The sequence below is a fragment of the Rattus rattus genome, chromosome 1 (genome assembly GCF_011064425.1).
Source record: "Rattus rattus isolate New Zealand chromosome 1, Rrattus_CSIRO_v1, whole genome shotgun sequence".
NCBI lineage: Eukaryota > Metazoa > Chordata > Mammalia > Rodentia > Muridae > Rattus > Rattus rattus.
In genome coordinates this window covers 145,923,224-145,943,567 of record NC_046154.1, presented here as the reverse complement: position 1 = coordinate 145,943,567, position 20,344 = coordinate 145,923,224, and the positions used below count along the sequence as shown (strand labels likewise).

General features: G+C 39.6%; 1 protein-coding gene across 1 annotated transcript in view; it reads right to left on the bottom strand.

Annotated features, from left to right (window-relative positions):
- Positions 1-20,344, bottom strand: part of LOC116903902 (phosphatidylinositol 3,4,5-trisphosphate-dependent Rac exchanger 2 protein-like) — a 73,009-nt gene that overhangs the window by 15,842 nt on the left and 36,823 nt on the right. Inside the window, exons 3-4 of the mRNA XM_032906673.1 lie at positions 17,292-17,358; positions 16,912-17,102 (exon numbers count right to left, since the gene is read on the bottom strand). Of these exons, the coding sequence (XP_032762564.1) occupies positions 16,912-17,102; positions 17,292-17,358 (258 nt within the window). The remainder of the gene's footprint in view (positions 1-16,911; positions 17,103-17,291; positions 17,359-20,344) is intronic.

Sequence of the window (20,344 nt, the reverse complement as noted above, 5' to 3'; positions counted from 1 at the left end):
TTATTGTTTTGAAAGAAACAACCATACAAACACTGGATATACTGTCTGTTTCCAACTCGGACTTCCAGGCTCCCCAGGGCTAGTATCTCCATGTACAGCATCCCGAATTCCAGCATCCTAAGGGAAGCGACGCCGCTCTGTGGGTGATAGGCTATTGTTTGCCTCATAGCGCTTTATTGTCTCTCAACTCTTTCACCTGAAAGTCTGGTGGTAAAGTCCAGCATTTGAGTCCTTGTATCTAAGACTCCAACTCCAGAAAGGGGCATGTGGATTTCCCCTAGTGAATAGAGACATATAAGCCCACTGCTGGGATTCACAGGGCACCATTGGGTTTTACAGGTGCTTTGATTACCAGAGGGGACGAGTTTAAAAATCTCAGGCAAGAATAAGAAAATCCATCTGAGAGGCCAGCAGTCAAGTAAGTCCTACTCACTATGAAATTTCTTGCCTGACTAAATACCCCCCTTCTAGAAAAATTCATACTTTCAATCATGGACAAAATTTTAAAAAATATATATTTTTACATTATTTTGAGAAAATATGGGCCTTCAATTTTGTAGCTCCTTCTAGCTGCTATTAAAAAAACGAAGTTAAGTAGGCTTTTTTCCTTTGTTGACATGAACTAATTTAACATTTATATTACATAAAAGTGTAAAGTTACATAAAATTACATAAAAGTGTAAAAGTGCCATGAGTTGCCAGAAGAGTCAATCTGTTTTCATGTCGAAAAGCTTCAGTTTCTAAACTGCCTGCCTGAAATGATCCTTTTGCAATTAGAAGGGACTTGGTTAGAGACGTTATTACATGCTTCCGTTTTCAATTGCACAATGTAAAATATTTGAACTTCATAGGTTCCATCTGCTAATTTCTTCACTCCCCAGCTTCTTCAGGAATGATGTGTAGTCTTGGGTAGCATTTTAATGGCTGTTGATTATTTCTAGAATTGAGCTAGAGAGAGCCGAGTTAGGATACGTTCAGGATAGCTTGACTGGAATTATTTAGATGATTCATACTTGCTTCTACATGGTGTTATGGCATTCTGATATTCTGGTATAACTATGGCTTCCAGAGCATTCTTTCCTTCTTGCCCACTGCACAAAATCTTAATATGTTAAAAAGCAGGGGCAAGAAAGATAGCCCATATCCTGCTCCTCTTGATGGGAAATATGTATGGTCAGAGGAAGCAAGATGGAAATATAGAAAGCCTGACTCTATCTGTGTAATAATGTTCACAACGACAGGGCTTAGTCTCTGTGCTGTGCAATTTCATATGGATTTAAATTAACAAACAACAGGTGTACAAGCCATTAGCAGTAATGCACCTTTGCTATTAAAACACTTTTCTGAGCTCTCAGTAACTCAAATTAGATCAGGCATGCTAGAAGCTAGAACAAATTTTCTATTCTCTTCATAGAAAAATTATATCACAAAATTATCATAATTTGTTAGGCAATCAAAGGCAGTGCTATAAAAATTGAGGGACAAAGGATAGAACTGGGTCACACAGTCATATTTCAACTTTTGTAAGAATTCTATGTATTAGCTTTTAAGCCTTGTGACTTGTTCTTGTTCTGATTCTTGGTAAATACTTTCATTTCTTTTTTTTTTTTTTGTCTTCTCATTTTTGTTATTTTTCTTAAAGAAGATACTTACCTTCAGTCCCTAATATCTCCACCTTCCCAGTGACCAGAGTCTTCTACCTCTCACTGTTAGAGGCACAAGATGCTAAGATGAAACTCTGTGCCTGTCTTCAACAGAAGCTCACTGATGTTGGAAAGCTTAGAGCCTCAAAATTGCTTATACGTAAAATGATTTATTTCGTCCCTGTATTAATTCCTATCTTCTACACACAAAGGTTGGGATTTTAGACATTCAATCTTCAAGGAAGCAGCTTTTTGCTACATGAAATCCTCCTATTTTAGATGTTTCATGACTCTGACAATAAATTTGACTCAAAAAATAAATAAATAAAACCCAACAAACAAACTCAAATCCTTGGGGCTTTCTACATATTTGGTTATTTGCAATAATCCCAGACAAAAACATCAGCTTAATTCTAATTATATCTTCAAATATTCCAAGGTCTATTGACTCATTTAATATCTAGTCAGATTGTAGTATAACAGTCTCTCAGTGACAGGTGTGTTAAATTGAACACTTGGGGGTGCGCTGTACCTCCTTAGGGTCACAGTGGTGGTGCTGGAGTTAGAATAAGTCTGATGTGGGACCCAGTGTGGCTGATCAGTGCTGTACAAGATTCCTTTGCTCTCAGTGCACACAGGGACACACGAGCTGATGTTTTGGCTGTCAGTTAATCATGTGTACTGTCTCTTCGGGCCAGTATTAAAACCCTTATTTTTCCTCCACCCACTGTGTCTGTGTATTTGTGTGTGTGTGTCTGTCTGCATGTGTGTCCGTGTGTTTGTGATTCAGGTCCTCACTATAACTCAATACAACAAATTCAACACATGAAAGACCAGGTTTATGATAAACAGTTCTAGAATTGTAGCCACAGATTTTCGTAAAGTAGTATCATGTGTATACTCATCTAAAAATACTCTTAATCAGATATAGAAAATACAACTCTTACAAGGGGTTCTCGGTAATTTTACACATTTGGAAAATCTTACGTCACACTGAACACTAATTTAAAACCTTTATCTGTGTCATAACACATATGAAGAACTCAAAACTATGCCTAAAATATCCACTGCCATCCCTGAGTTATGAGTATTAATAACTCAAACATAACCTGAACAATGTTTTTTAATCATTTGTGCTCTGATGTACCCTCAAGTCACAGAGACAACAAAAAAAGAAAATTCTCTAAGGGCACAGGACTCTGCAGAATCTGAGGATACCTAGAAAAACATGAATTACATCTGGTATAGCTTTTGATTTATATTTAGAACCCTACAGATCTAGATCTTAGAATATGAAATGATTTCCCCCATTCAGTGGAAGTCTTGGTTATTTCTCCTTTCATTAAAAGCTGAGTCACTTTGTTTAAGTGACTATTGGAAATGCATTATTAGGACGCTTCTTGGTGCTGCTTTCTTAGGTAGTAGTTACCTGGGCATTTGAATTGTGGGAAGGTAACCAACACCTATTTCAGCCCCTGGATAATGATGGGGGCAGTGCACAGGAACAAGAACTTCTCTGGTGACTCATCATGTGGCACCTATGGACACACATGTGCTTCTTTTAATAGGTGCAAGACACTGCTGATCACCTGATTTTATACATTACCAAGCATCGCCTATCCTTCTGACCCATTAATTTTAACAATATTTGGGCTAAAGACACAGTTTTACCTGTTATAGTGATGTAAGCGCCTATGCTCAGTTTATAAATCTTTCTCTTGGGCTTTTTTGGTGGGTTTTTTTTTCTTTTGACTCTAATAAGAAATCTATGAACCAGCTTTGTTAGAGGTTCACCAACTTCAGAAATGAGGCATAAAAATTAATTTATCAAGGACACAGGTTAGAAGGATTTTTAAAATGTGGTCCAAACATTGCCATTTTAACAAGTCCATTCTGAACTGATTTCTGATTGTCTTGTAAGGTTCCACTAATTGTGGTGTACTATAATCAATCCCACAGCAACAAGTTTAACTTCTACATCCGCAGGAGATCATTGCATGTGTGCAATGGATTACTACGTCAACAAAGAACATTCTATTTTCTATTTTTAGCTACGTCTTAAATCTCCCCTCTCTACTAGATTATTAATGCCTTGACCATTCTCTGTGGCCTCTTCTCCTTGGATTCCTCCACTGAGATGGTAGACCTCTTAAAGTGCAAACGGAAATGTAGTTATGTGAGTGGTTCAGGTTTCTTGTGTCTTTGGATGAAGTATAAGGTCTTCACAATCCAGTGGTTTCTGCTAACTACCGTAAGTTTCAACCCCAGTGCTTATACTCTCTGCAGTAGCCAGCTCCTACTTTGTACAAACTTTTCATACACTGTCAATGGGCACTGGTTTAAGTATATCCTATATTCTACTCAGCAGAAGGGTGTACATTTAAGAAAACAGATATTAGAGGTATAGGTCTGAGTAGAATTCTGGCTTTGCAGATAGTTCTGTGACCTTGAGCAAGCTATTTAATCTCTTTAAATGTCTTTCATTATAAACCTAGCTAAACGATAGGGCAAATCTCAGAGTGATTTTTTTCAGAATTATATAAAATATACGATATTATTTACCACAGAGCCTATAGAACACAGTATAATGTCAACAACAATCAAATTTCATTAGTGCAAAATAGTAGTTTGGTGACATTGAACAAGTTAATCTCCTCAAATGCCTTGCCCTATAAATCTAGCTAATAATAGTACACATCTCAGAGTGACTTTTTTCAGGGTTACATAAAAACAACCCATCGTATTATTTATCACCAAGCATGTAGTATATAGTATAGTCTCAACAACTATCAGATTTCATTAAAGTGATCACTATACCATCACCAATAGGCTGGACTTACATCTGTGTTGAATGTAGGTTTTTCAGATTGTAGTCTGATTCCTGCTACTTAGTAGGTATTCAATACATATGTTTTGGAAAAGCATACAAACCCCTAACAAGTACCAATGATATTCAAGCACTTCTAAAATACAAGACTAATTTATTTATAGTCTGGAACTGGCATATATTGGTAAAAAGGACCCAATCATTAAATCCATTCAGACATGTGGCAGATGCATTGAAAAGATAATACACATTGGCGAAATCAATATTGGTTCCCTAATAGCATATACATAAGATTTAGTTTCATTTCCTGATCTGATCATTCTCATTCTTAACATCTGCCAGTTAACATTTTTGGGTGAATTTTGTTTCTACTTGGAACATAAATATCATGGTATTGACTAACTAGTCTTACAACAATGCTGTTGAGAAAAGGTTGCCTTTGAATAAACCTCACTGGCTACAATAGAGCTGCTCCACAAAGCTGTCACCTCTTTTTATTCTGCTTTGAGTCACTTCACTTAAAAGCCTAACCCTCTGGGTTAACCAATATTAAATTGCTGCAGCCCAGCTTTCCTGGGGGGCTCCCTTATTAGGACTAAGTGCAGAGAAGGTGAAGCTTCTCAAGTTTCCTTCCTTGGGGGATTTCAGAACTCCCACAGTAAAGTTCTACAAAGGGCCTTTTATATTATCAACAAAAGAACAAATGCTAACACCTGCCTCTTTTCATGTCTTAAATTTGCATCTCTATTCTAATGGTTTTTCTTTTGGGGAATAAAAACTTCCTCTATTTGAATTCAAGGGGAATGCTTTTGTTGTTTTAAGTGAGTTTCTATGATGTTGCAAGGGAAGGCTCTAAAAATAAGCACTAACAAGGTCTAGCATTTTGTGTTCTTGGGATACCCCTCCCTTTCTTGCCTATGATGAATCCTTACTGTGATTTCAGATAGTTCCTGCGGGTTCCTCTATTTGGTAGGTAATTTTGAGCAGCCGTGTTTTATAGGCTGGAGGTTACAGCCCAGTGTTGAATGCTTGCCTAACATGAATGAGGACCTGGGGTCTGTCAATAGTATTGGAAAAATGGAAGAAAAACAGCAGTGAGATATGCTTCATATTTCTAATTGTGCAATAAGGGGATGAATGGATTTACTATCAACACCACAGATCTCTAGGAAAAACCAGAGTGCCTGCAGTACCTAGGTCCTCTCACTGCTCCTTTGATCTTCACACTCCCACTGTAACAAAGAATTTACCATTCTCATCTCATCCTTGAGGCTGTAAGAGATCAGGTTACACAACCATTTACTTACTTTAATAGCAAGTTAAGTAACAGGATCCAACCATTTTTTGATTCAAAACCCAACAAACTTTTCACTATATGAAATTCATATCCCATAGTTAATGCCTTTAGAGTTCCCAACATCCATAATTCAACAACCACAATCTTGGGCCCAAGCATTTGTGTTTTATATGCATTGTTTTGCTACAGATAAATCTAAGAAGCTCAGATTGCTTCTCAATGGACGTAGACCTTGTCCTACTAAAATGTGCTCAGGATTAGAAGGGAACCACACTCAGGTGTGTAGATTGGAAAGCAATCAAATAGTGAGGATAAACAGACACGATAATGTGTCCCTTTCAACCAGGGAATTGTATTCTGCTGTAGAAAATGCACTGCTCTGTGCAAAGCATGTTCCACTCCCTCCATGATCACACTTACTCTAACTTCTAATTATATTTAATCATGGTGTATGGAGCACCACTGTTAAAGTCCCCTGACGAGTGGAGCGAAGCACCCTATTGAAGAAACCAATTTGTTCTTGTTGCATGGTTCTATTTTCCTCCTTGCTTTTATTACCTTACACAGAGGAAAATTGTACACCTGAGGGCCAAAGGCAGCATGTTAAACACCCAAGTGGCTACAGTGGTTCTCCAAAGTCAGAGCCTTTGCACAATTAATATGGAGAGCCAGATGCTGACCTATTGATATTTCTCATCCAGTTCATCATTAGTAATGCTTCTGTGACAAATGAAAACCTTGATAAAAATTACTACACATTGATGGGGATTTCAGAACAATAGTATTTGTGTAATAGAATCCCCTTTCTTAATGAAGCACACAAATGCTTTTTGGTGTGGAAAAAAATTCTAAAACTAAATCAAATTTGGCACTGTTTCTATTTTTTTGAGAGGTAATCTCTGGGCACCTCCTGAGGTTTTCTGCATTCTCACTTGATCCTTGTCAGACAGGTCTGGTGAAATCTGCTGTGATGTCTAGATTGGAACCTTAGAGGGATGAAAGGTTAATGGATCAGCAGAGACATGACAGGCAGAGCAGGGACAGCACTGTGAACTCAAGAAAGCAGAGTGCAGGAGTGGATCCTGACAGTAGAGGTATTGACTACTCCACTCCCTCTACCTACCTCAAGGCCAAAATACAGTGGTGTTTAAGGGGGAATGTTTCCAGCCCTGCACAGGAAATTAAACACGAAATTCTCATTAAAGATAATGACATAATCTATTATAACTTCCAACAAAAACTCCTGAAATTTTCCATATGTATCTTTTTTGGTTTTGTTTTGTTTTTGTATGTTCATGAAAGAGTTTCTCTGTCTTGGAACTCACTCTGTAGACCAGGCAGGCCTTGAACTCAGAAATCTGCCTTTCTCTGTCTCCCAAGTGCTGGGATTAAAGGCATGAGCCACCACTGCCTGGCCTCCATATATCTCCAGCTATACAACTCCCAGGCATATACCCCAAAATGCTCCAATATATAACAAGGACACATGTGCCACTGTGCTAATAGCAGCCTTATTTATAATAGCCAGAAGCTGGAGAGAACCCAGATGTCTTTTAACAGAGGAATGGACAGAGAAAAATGTGGTACATCTACACAATGGAGTACTACTCAGCTATTAAAAACAATGACTTCATGAAATTCATAGGCAAATAGATGGAACTAGAAAATATCTTTGTGAATAAGGTAACCCAGTCACAAAAGAACATACATGGTATGCACTCACTTATCAATGGATATTAGCCCCAAAACTCCGAATATCCAAAATACAATTCATAGACCACAAGAAGCTAAAGAAGAAGGAAGACCAAAATGTGGATACTTCAGTCCTTCTCAGAAGGGAGAATAAAATACTCAAGGGAGGAAATACAGAGAAAACGTTTTGAGCAGAGACTGAAGCAAAGGCCATCCAGAAATTGCCATACTTGGGGATACATCCCATATACAGACACCAAACCCAGAGACTATTGTGGATTCTAAGAAGTGCTTGCTGACAGGAGCCTGTTATAAATGTCTCCTGAGAGGCTCTGCCAGAGCCCACCAAAGACTGAGCATGGGGTCTCCAATGGAGTAGTTAAAGAAAGGACTGAAGGAGCTGAAGGGGTTTGCAACGCCATAGGACGAACAACAGTATCAACCAACCAGAGCCCCCAGAGCTCCCAGGGACTAAATCACCATTCCAAGAGTACACAGGGATGGACTTATGGCTCCAGCTACGTATGTAGCAGACAATGGCCTTGTCGGGCATCAGTGGGAGCAGAGGCCCTTGGTCCTGTGAAGACTCTGTGCCCCTGTGTAGGAAAATGCCAGGGTGGGAAGCAAAGCATGGGTGGATGGGGGAGCACACTCATAGAAGCAAGGGAGGGGGGGCTGGAAAGGGAGATAACATTTGAAAAGTTAAAAAAAAATGCAATTAAAAAGACAACCATAAACAAACACATGCACTAATCTTGTCTCCTCCTATTCCAACACACACGTATATTTCTAACCAGCCTTGCTCCCTGTGAAGACCAGCATCAAGGTGTTCACTCATTTGGCATCAGGTAACTAAGGCACTTGGAGGAAGTGTTGGCTGTGCAAGGATGTGCAGGAACTGGGCCCGATACCAGGTATCCCCAGTGCTGTGCACCACCTGGTATGAATCTGTTTCTCCACATTGTACACTCCCAGGCTTGGGTTCTCTGTCCCACACATTTCATCTCTACTTTGCTTTGGACCCTGGGCAGTGGCAGCTCTTCAGTACCACCGTCTGGACCTGTCTGAGATCTCTGATTTGCCCCCTCAGCTCTGTCCTTATTCTTCATAGGTTTCCTCATGCCATAAATATGAACAGAAGCATCTAGCTATGGTTCTTTAGCATGGCAACATGGATGAAACAAAGTAAATTTCTTTCTGTGGAGACCCTGACTCTGTATCCTTCCCAAGTGACCAGTGAGGGTCATCACTTCCTCTCCATGGTGGCTGATATGGGATATCTGAATAATGGGCCTGAAAGCCAGAAAAGGTGCATTGATTTTGAGTCACTGCATTTGTTCCTCACAGTGCTCCATGGACCAAAGTCACTTTTCCTGAAAAATCCACGTGATTTCATCTCTGATTGATATAGCTGGGCTGCCCCAGCTATGGCTGTGAGGATTCTGGGGAGCATTGGCATCTGTAGCAGGGAAGATTTATTTAACTGGCTGAATTTCTAGCTAATCAAAGCAGGCAAAAGCCCCTCTCCTGGGAGCTGAGACAGCTCTCTACTACCATACCTATCAGAAATGCAGGCTCTCCCATCTTTAGACTCCAGGTCTCACATGGGAGTGTTGGACACAGGCAACTCACTTAGCCTTTTCTTATTTTAATGGAAAGTCCTATGTGAAAATGCTTGTTTTACACATATTGATGTTTTTATTAATATCAGAGAAATCATGAGGCCCCTAAACCCTTACCATACTAAAATTCTCAGAATTCTCAGAAAGGGTGTTACCCTTTGTTTAAAATACATTTAATTTTAAGAAAATAATGGATATTTCAAAATCAAATAATGTAATGCATTAATTCATCAAGATTTAAATCAAGTAAAGGCCGTCTAATTGACAAGACAATGACATCACTTGTAGATATGAATATGTTTAGTAAGTAAAACAATTGTGCCCTTCATCTTTTGCTATCTTGTTTGAAATATCTAATGTCCTCTATTACTTTCAATGATTACATATACCTGTGTTATTTGTCTGGTTACCCGATCAGCAGAAATTTCTGTGATTCTTTGCTTATTGGAAAATTCATCAATATTTAAATTATTCCTAAGGAAGAGATCTCATAAGAAAAATTGACATCTTAGTTATGGAAAGGTAGAATTTCCAATCTTTTACCAGAACACTGTCTTTGTGAGTCTCTTTATTGAGGTACATAGATTAGACAATAATTGTAAAGGTTCTTTTCCCTGGAAATGAATGTTTCACTAAACCATCTTTTAGTGATTTTAAAATGCAAACATTTTCCCTCACCTTCCTATTAATTCTTAAAGTGTTTTCTGCAATATATATATACATATATATATATATAACTTTTATTTGCTTATGGAGGTTTTTTTAAATTTTCTGTACTATACATAGACTCTAAGCTTCATATGGAAGCCCCCCAGAGAGAACAATGCCTGCTGATATTCTCTATCTTTCTGAGTTGGAACAAGTGAGGCTTTGCTGCCTGCCTCCTGGGACACCATGATTACCTAAGTCAGGTTACCTTGAATGCTCTACTTTCCTAAGAGTCTACATGACCTAATCTGAGCCTATTTGTCAATTTGTCCTTTGATGTCATATTAATGACAGAATAAAATATACTAAGAAAGAGTCCTTCAAAACTTCAAAGTGGTTGTTACAAATGGTGGATCATGTTATCTGAGAAACACTTTTTTTAACCAAAATTCACCATACTGTTTATCTTTCTTTGAAATGAAAACTATTCCATTGGAGGCACTGCTAACACTGATTTCCTTGGAGTTGCTTTTAAATGTCACTGTCTGGATTTGATTTCCTTAACAAATACTGTAGTCATACTTTGGGTCCTGTACCATGCTTATACAATTGGGCTTCTGTTGGTGAGTGTAGGGTAAGGTATGGCCCCATAACTCCACAGTCTTGAAATGTTAATTAGGAAATGTCATCTCAACTTCCTAATAAATGCATTTTGGAAATGGACCCTTTAGTTTCCTAAAACTTTATATACATATTCACATATATATATATATGAATATATATATATATTCTTTCTACAGTTAATTGTTGTAAGTAAAACAATTGTTCCCTTCAATTTTTGCTATCTTGTTTGAAATATCTAATGTCATATATATATATATATTCTTTCTACAGCTAATAATAAAAATAACCTGCTGCTGAATACGTGTGTCAAAAGAGGCCCATCAGCATTTAACAATGGTAACCAGCTGGCCTTAGCATGCATTGTGCCTTCTTCATACTTGTGGGCAGTTCTTCACACAGAGTATTATGATATGGTGGAGCCTGGGAAGTTAAAGACTCATCTGACTGCTTCTACTGATAAAAGGCTAGGAATATGACCTAAAAATGGATGTCCTGATTCTTGAAGAAACTTAGTCTCACCAGAAATCATGACAGCACAAAGTCGTTTCTTTATACAGAAGAATTTGATCAGGCACTTCAGGGTCCTGTCAAGTCCTTAACCCTGCACTCAAATCCCTTATCATCTGCTGGCACAGCCACACCAAGATACCATGGATCACCCACTACTGAAACTCAGATCAAGATGAGTACAAAGATAGGTTCCTAAGAGACACACTATGATCACATACACCTTGTCTTCACTGGGAAGTTTTTAAACACATGTCCTTTCAAGAAGCTTTCTACTGGTGGGTTCCCAGCATGTGACAAGGCAGACACAAGCAGAGTAGAAGAGAAAAGCATCTTTGTGGACTTAGAAACCTTTTTGGGGCTTTGCAACATTTGTAAGGTCCTGATTTGCATTTGTTAAAGGGAAAATGATGACTGTTAAGCAGAGTGGAAATAAGGAACACAAACAAACAAACAAACAAACAAACAAACTACACTAAATAGAAGGATACTCCAATGGGAAATAAAAATAAACTTTAGATCTGGTTCGCAGTTGCAAGCTTTTTGATTACCTGTAACAAATAACTGGTGTGGATACAAAGCAGAACTTGAAAGCCACAGAGCTGATTTAATACCATTAAATGTTCCATTTGGAAAAATAAAACTCACTCCATCTATAGGCAGGTAACAACACAGTATAAGTAACATCTCTCTGTAGGAAATGAAATTCATAAGACAGCTAATACTTCCATTTGTTAGCACAAAAGTGTAAATTAAAGCAATACAGGAGTGTAATTGCTCCTCTATTAAGAGCAATATGCAGATGAGTTACATTAACCTCTTCAGACAAGGCAAGGAAAGCCAGGATAACCCACTCAACTTCTGTTCTATTGAGAGTCATTTGTTTTGGACCCTTAACTGCAATGTATTTAACTAGAAAGCTTTTTACTTTGTGACCCAGTAATCCTAAGTAGAAGATGGGCTATTTTAACTTAAGAGATAGCAACATATAAAAGTGTGCCTCTGTGCCAGTCCTACATGCCACCACAGGGGGGACATAATCATTAAACAAGAAATTAGTAATCAACGGCAGACTCATGGATTGAACATTAAATGGAGAGGATGGAAATACATCTTCTGTGCTGCTACAACAATGTACAAGATAGGGTGATTTTTAAATACATTGAGTTCTTAAAATTGAGGCTGAGGCAGAAGTCCAAGGTTGAGGAGCTTCCACTTGGTCTGTACATTCTGGTTGCGTGATCTCCTACTGAAAGCAAATGGGCACGAACTGGAGAACTAAAGGAGCCAAACTTACTGTAACAATCCTTTCCTACAAACTAACCCACTTAACATGGGGCATAATGAACTCTTACTAAGACCATCATACTCTAATAAAGCACTGTGCAAGTGTGTAGTCCTTAGTGATCAGGGAAATGCAAATCAAAATGACCTGAGATTCCACCGTACACCAATCAGAATGTCTAAGATCAAAAGTCAGGTGACAGCACATGTTGGCGAGGATGTGGAGAAAGAGGAACACTCCTCCATTGCTGGTGGGATTGCAAACTGGTACAACCACTCTGAAAATCAATCTGGAGGTTCCTCAGAAAATTGGAAATAGATCTACCTGGAGACCCATCAATACCACCATGCTCCACCATGCTCCAGGGGTATGTGCTCCACTATGTTCATAGTAGCCCTGTTTGTGATAGCCAGAAGCTGGAAACAACTCAGATGTCCCATGACAGGAGAATGGATACAAAAAATGTGTTTCGTTTACACAATGAACCACAAATGGACTATGAATGAACTACAAATTTAAGAACAAGGATATCCTGAGTTTTGCAGGCAAATGGATGGAACTAGAAAATATCCTCCTGAATGAGGTAATTCAGATCCAAAGGGACATGCACGGTATGTACTCACTAATAAGTGGATGTTAGCCAAAAATGTACAGAATATCCAAGATATAGTCCACCGAACTCAAAAAGGTCAACAAGCTGAAGGGCCCAAGTCCCACTTGGGAGGGAGAAGAAAGCAACCACAAGGCGGAAGTGGGGAGGTACCTGGGAGGGAAAGAGAATGGGGTTGCAGGGTGGGGGGGGGCATGATTTGGAATTGAGTGAGGGGAAAGGACTGAAGCCCTGAGGGCCAGCAGAAAGAATGGAAACAGGCAACCTCGGGAGGAAGGAGGTTGGGGTACCCTTCAGAATGTACCAGAAACTTGGGAGGTGAGTGACTTTCAGGACTCAAACAGAGGGACCTTAGATGAATGCCTTACAGTGTGCAGAGGGAACTTGTAGAACCTACCTCTAGCAGAAAGACAGGGCATCAAGTGAGGTTGGGGTTGCCAACTCACGGTCAAAACACTGTCCCAGACAGAAAGGATTGCAGGGATGGAAATGGAGAGGAGGCTGAGGAAAAGAAGGCCCAGAGACAGGCCCAAAGTGTGATCCACCTCAAGGGGAAGGCCCAAGTCCTGACACTATTACTGAGGCTATGGAGTGCTCCCAAAAAGGGACCAATCATGACTGCCCTCGGAAAAACCCAAAAAGCAGCTGAGTCAGATGCAGAAATTTGCACCTAACCAATGGACAGAAGCTGCTGACCCCTGTGGTTGAATTAGGGAAAAGCTGGAAGAAACTGAGGAAGAGAAGGATGACCCTGTAGGAGGACCAGCAGTGTCAATTAACCTGGACCCCTGAGTCTCTCAGACACTGGGCCACCAACCATACACTAGCTGAGATGAGGACACCAACACATATACAGCAGCGGACTCCTGTGTCCGGGTTCAGTCAGAGAAGATGCACCTAACCCTCAAGAGACTGGAGGCCCCAGGGTGGTTAGAGTTCTGGTGGGGTGGGGGATGGGAAGATGAGGACATCCTCCTGTAGCCAGGGGAGCAGGAAGGAGGTATGGGATGTGGAACAGTCAGAGGGTGGACCAGGAGAAGGATAAAATCTGGAGTGTAAAAATGAAAGATTAAATTAAATTGAAAAAAAAAAAAAGAAATCATGAGAAGATTCACAATGGAAAAGGTGGACATACAAGGAGGAAATGCTACATCACTTTTCATCATATTTATAGTTTTTAAAAGGCAAAACCTCATCTTAAAGAGAGATCACCCTTATTCCCTTCCTCGACTGGATGGCAACGAGAGGCTTATGCATCAGGGAGAGGAAGTGGGGAGCTTCCATGGGGACAAGGATGGACAACTTGGGGGAAATCAATAGAAACAAAGCAAGCTGAGTGCTACAAGACTTTCATAATTCATCTTAAACTCCATTCTCTTAACCCCGCATATGCATTATTAAACATGCAGAGCTTATGTTGTGGGGAATTAAGTCTGTCCTTCCTTCTAAAACCCACTTTTTTTTGCTCCCAATAATAAAGTATTCAGATACACCCCTTTACCCAATGAATAAAAATGCAGTAGAGTAAATCAAATGGACATTACAAAGTTCACCCATTTCTCATCTTTATTTTAAAAATAAATGTTAAAAATATCTGATTTGCCATTTGATTAACACTGAATTTGTGCTCTCGGTTGGTGGGAAGCAGATGGAAAGCTTCCTTGTTCAGTGGCTCCTGCAGGTGTGGTCTCCTTTGCTTCCTTCCTAGCTGCCTAAATTAGAATTACTAAAGGATTATTTTAGGAACAGCCTTCTGTGGAATTTTGAATTCCAATGTAAATTGGCCCCTATTTTATTCTACTGAAAAAAATCTAAGCAAGTCCTTCATGGAAGAAAATGAAAATTTATGTGAAAGTCACAAGTTACTCTGCAAAATATAAAATAAAATGTAATTTTAAAATAGTTTTAAATTGAAATTCAGCATCTGTCCACATCTCTTGAGGGGAATAACCCAAACCCTTATTGATTTTTATTTGTAAAAGTGGAGTAAATCGTACTTTAAAAAATTTTCAGGTCTATTTATGATTGTAACATAAGAATTAGTGAGTATAGAAATTGTAAAAGCCCTGATGATGTTGACAACACCCATCAAACTCTAAAAGTGTTTGTGGAATATCTGTAACAGCAATTTGCACATTTGCTCATGACTGGTAGGATGAAATGGCAGATTGAATTTCCTTCAATTTCAGGAAGCTCATGCAAGTGTAAGAGCATGCATTTCTAGATGCAAAGCTACAAGCCTCTTTTTGCATGTTCTGCTCCTCTGATATCTGATTGTGAGCTATGGAACACAAGAACACTCATGGTGATGACAGCATATTGGGTTCACCAGGGACTTTTTGCTATTCCTTAAACCAGCAAGCATACTCTTGCCAAAGACTTCTTGTTGTGTCTCTCTGTAGGACAGCCCTGTCTCAGACAAGTGAATGAATGGCTCCCTCGTTTCCTGAAGGCCTCATGGATTTGCTCGGCCCTCAGAAGGTATACCCCTTTCTCATGCTGGCCTTTTCTACTACTCTGACTTACATTTTCTGGAGTCGATCCACCTGCAACACAATGTATTTTTTCCTTTATCGTCCATCTCCCACAATGCAATACACACACACACACACACACACACACACACACACACACACACACACTATACAAGTGGGGTCTTTCTCTTTCAATACAGTAAGCCCAGCAACAGTAATAGTGTAGAAACTTAACCAGTGTTTAGTGAACATAGATAGGCTGAAGAATGGATGAATGAAGGGATGAATGAATGAATGAGTGAGTGAATGAATGAGTAAATGAATGAGAGAACAGGCTGAATGAACAGGGAGTATTCAGAAATATTTCTCTGCTAGTAAAAAGATTAGGTAATACACCTTGAGAACTTGTCTTGTCACATTTCATACGTAAGGTCATGCTATATGCCTTCAAAACTAGACTTTGGTCCTATCTCATCAAAATGAATTGTCCCAGACTGTAGAGTGCACTGCCTTGCATGGCACGTCTCACTTTCTGCAATCCATTATCCTAATTGAAACATCGGCTCCAGGGAATGGTTCAGATCTAAAGCTCTGAAAGATCGGTTCTCTCTGAATCCTGTTCATTATCTTTAAATTTCCTAAGTTATATTTTCTTACACTGTAGTTTTGTTGGTTTCATCCATGTTATTTTTATAATTAACTTTATTAGCTCTTACATTGCCCCTATTAGCTAACTATGCTTGTTTCCAACATGAACAGTCTTGCTATATTTTATCATAAAGCACCAGCTACAATATTTTCCATGGACTAAGGACCAAATAATGTAAATAAATAAGTAATCATAAGGGGTTGGGGATTTAGCTCAGTGGTAGAGCGCTTGCCTAGCAAGCGCAAGGCCCTGAGTTCGGTCCCCAGCTCCGAAAAAAAAAGAAAAAAAGAAAAAAAAAAAAACCAACAAAAAAAAAAGTAATCATGACTTTCAAAGTCTAAGTGACCTAACACGAAGAGAGTCTATCCTGTGACATGAGGCCCTATTTAGATGAAAGAAAAGAATAAATCCTAACTTATTATTTCCATTTATAAAGTTTCACTTCCAAAGAAACTAAGAGGAAGAATTCATCGTGAAGAAAGACTTGAGTTGAGATGTTCTTTGCTGTTGGAGGCAGAGTCTGATGGAGCTCAGGCAATGCAGCTGCCTTGGCTGCCCCAGACAACCCAGTCAGCATGCTTTCTCATGAAGAGCATATCTTAGCTGTGAGCTCCTGGACTGTCACTTTGTTGACCACAGGAGATGGCACTTAGCCATCTCCATGAATACTGCTCATGGTAATGTGGCTCTAGGGGTGTTACTGAAGGACGGGATGTCTTTTAAATACCCCAAGGAAAGTGGGAAGTCCTACAGTGAATATGAAAGATGCTCATTTTGAACCTAAAATCCTAATATAGAGCTGCAAACATGAGAGAGATACAAATCTCAGCTATCTTGGCGTAAACAGAGGATTGTGTTAATTGGTCTGTCTATAGTTAACAAAACCACAAGAATACAAACCCAGAAAATATCTCAAATTGTTCCTGAACACATCTGAGTCATTTGAACATTTCAAGCTTTAATCCAGACAAAGTCTGCCACCTTAAATACAGAACAAGGAAGAATGCAAAAAAACGTAAAGATGTTCACATACCGGTGCACACCACTGCTGCACATGATGATGTGACAGGCACCGAGCCTGTCGCACAGCTCCGAAGAAACTGACAGCAGTCCGACACCAGAGGCGCTGCAAGGTGTGTTCACACAGGCAGCGATGCGCTTGGATCTGATAAACGAGGTGACCAGCCGGTAAAGCTCATCTAAAGCATTGAGAGGCCTCATGAGCTAAAACGAAAAGCGAGGAACACAAAGCTCAACGTGTTTCGAAGTCCATTCAGGCGGCATGCAATTCAGCTGTCGCAGCCTTCAAATTACTGATCTACAATATCATCTTAAAATGGGACAGTGTTCAGAGAATCAGCTAACAGGGTGCAGGGGAGGATACTGGGTCAGCAAATGCAATCACTATTTTACCTTCTCTACGTAGGCAGCTTTAGATGTGGCATTCGGTGGGGAATTTGACTTGTCCAAGTAGAATGCCCTGAAAGAGTCCAAAGAAAACCATTTATTGTTAGAAAACAAAGAACATAAAATGCATGAGGATATTTGGTTTCCAAAAACATCTGCTTAAAGGGCAATAGATGAGCAAAGGCCCTGACAACAAGGTTGGTCAGGGCTCTGCAAAGGCAGTGGTTACTAGAGAGAGAGAGAGAGAGAGAGAGAGAGAGAGAGAGAGAGAGAGAGAGAGAGAGAGATGGTCCACAGGAGAAAAGCTACTTCCTAAAGCTGTGTTCTGATCCTTCCCCCAGAAGCAGGCTGCAGCCGACAGCGATAATCTCATAATTACTAGTAGTCTTGCTTGGTGTCTACTTTTCAAAATAAAGCAACAGGGATCGATGACATTTTACAAACTTGATTAGGAAAGATAACACTCAACATCTTTTTGACAATTACCTTCACTCTTACTGAGAACCAGTTTCTTCTTTCCTAAAGCAGTGATTAAGCTTTTCTCGAAAAGAGCTTGCATCTAATTAATTCCGTACCAAAAGTTGCTTATTGCTCACTAGAGTTCAGAATGACCTACTGAGATTTACTTCCAGGCACCATCTGGAATGAGTGTCATGAGCAAATACACGACCATGAATACAGGATGAATCGACACCAGGCACTGCTTGGTTCCAGTGCAAGGGTACAATGACATGATCCACAGGACATCCTCAAATAAAAAGACAGTCCTAATGAACTAATGAATCTGTTTGTACTGCAACCACAGGAACAGGAGCAAAATCAAAAGGGGTTCAAGCATCACTTAAACTTTTCCCTAGATTTCCCAAGCATGTGACAGTAGTAATCTACAAGGAAGACTCTCAAAGAATGGAAAACAAAGCAAAAAGATGCAGTGAGGCTGGACAATGGAGCAAAGGGACAGCAAAGACACAACAAGGGATAGCCTGGGTAGGTAGGGCCCTGTGGGTCCTTGTGAAAAGTTGGGAGCCACTGAATGAAAGTGATCAGGCAACGTGACTCCTTTCTAGAAAATGACCTGGCTGTTTAATCCACTTATCACCACACTCAACATTTCAGGTATCAGAAGTTCAACATGCCTTTCATTTCCAACACACACGGTCATAATTACTATGATATGAAAACCCATGTGCACACTACCAACCGTTAACACGCTGTGATATTTTGTCCTTTTTCATTTTACATAAAAAAGTCACTGAAATGGTCAGAGACTGCAGGAACACACCCTTCTCGACTCTTCTGTTTGTATTTTTATGTATTTATGTATTTTAAGTATTTTTATGGTTGGGAGTCACCACAACATGAAGAACTGTATCAAACGGTTGCAGAAAAAGGAATGTTGAGAACCACTGTTATTCTCAGCGGCCAGAGTTTTTGGCTGTCTTTCTTAGAGTTGAGTTTTCTCATGACTTATGGAATTATATGTAATTTTATTGGAGTAAGAACATCTTAAATTTAGTTTTATTTATTTTAAATAACTCCATTATTAACTCTATTGTGTTTCTTTTTAAATCATTTAGTGCCAAGAATTACATTTCTGTTGCCTTCACGTCAGAGGTTTGAGACTGCATCTTGGAGACATCCTGAAGACTACAGTCACACACAGACCCAGCTCATTTCCTTGTCTAGTGGCTCTACTTGCTTCCTCCCATCACCTTCAGATCTAGTATCCCTTGAGTGACAGTCTCAAACAGGGAGGGCAACACATTTTTATCCTTCACCAAGAAGGTAAACAGACAAGTTCTCTGTGCCTTGTCTCAACTGGTAGAGCTGGCTCTAGGCTTCCTTATGGTAGAGCCCAACAGTGACCATCCACTGTCCTGCAAAAGCTGCTCCAGTGTCTCTTCCAGTTCCAGATCCCAGCACTTCACAGGTCCCAAGAAAGCCTTCAAATCATCACCTGCATTTCTGTGGCCATTTGTGATCAGATGTGACTTATGCCTTTTCTGTCCTCACACTTGATCTAGGAAAGCTATGACTCAGAAAGTGTGTGGTGATCCAAAGTTAGATTCTCTCCCTGTCCAATTATCCTTTCCTTTACCATGTCTAGGAAGAGAAGGAAATGTGGGGTGAAAGGACTAAAGTTAAGGGTGAACTGCTTAGCCTCTCAGGAGCCCAGTACCATCATTACATAGGTGGCACAATGTTGGAGTATGAAGTGCCTAGCTCTATGATATGCCAATAGGACTTGTATAACAAACAACAGGAACTACAAGTGCACACACTGGTCAAGGCTTCTTGGCAGGGTTTTAGTCATTTGAAAAGAGAGACTTGGATGAGAAGATGACTCAGTAGGCAAAGGTGCTTACCAGGCAAGCCTGACTATATGAGATAAATCCTCAGAATCCATACAAAACTGGACGCAGAGAAAAGACTCTACAAAATTATCTCTAACTTCTACATGTGTGCATTTACACATGCACAGTCTTTCCCTCTCTGTCTCTCTGTCTCTCTCTCTGTCTCTCTCTCTGTCTCTCTCTCTGTCTCTCTGTCTCTCTCTCTCTCTCTCTCTCTCTCTCTCTCTCTCTCTCTCTCTCGGAAACAATACATTTGCTTTAGAAGTGTAAATATTAGGGGCTAAAGGAATAGTTAAGAGCACACATTTGACAGAGGACTCAAATTTGACTCCTAGCATCCATTTCTAGTAGTTTGCACCTCCCCATATCTGCAGCTACAGAGGATCTCACAACTTCTGGTTTCTTTAGGTACCCGCATACATGTGCACATACTCACACATAGGCACATACATTTAGACAAGATTATAAAAAAATCTTTTTAAAAACTAAGATTAAGATCAAAGACATCCTGCTGTTCCTGGTATCACCTAAAACAATTTACAACTATTTTGTTCTATTATATTTTGAACTATTGTATTGTAAGATAAAAATTAAGTTATGCATTTGAAATATAGATAATTCCATGACCATGAAACAAATAGAGGTTTAGGACTAAAGAGAAAAGAACTGTTTTCAGGTTAAAGAAGAAAAGTCTGTCTTTTAAAG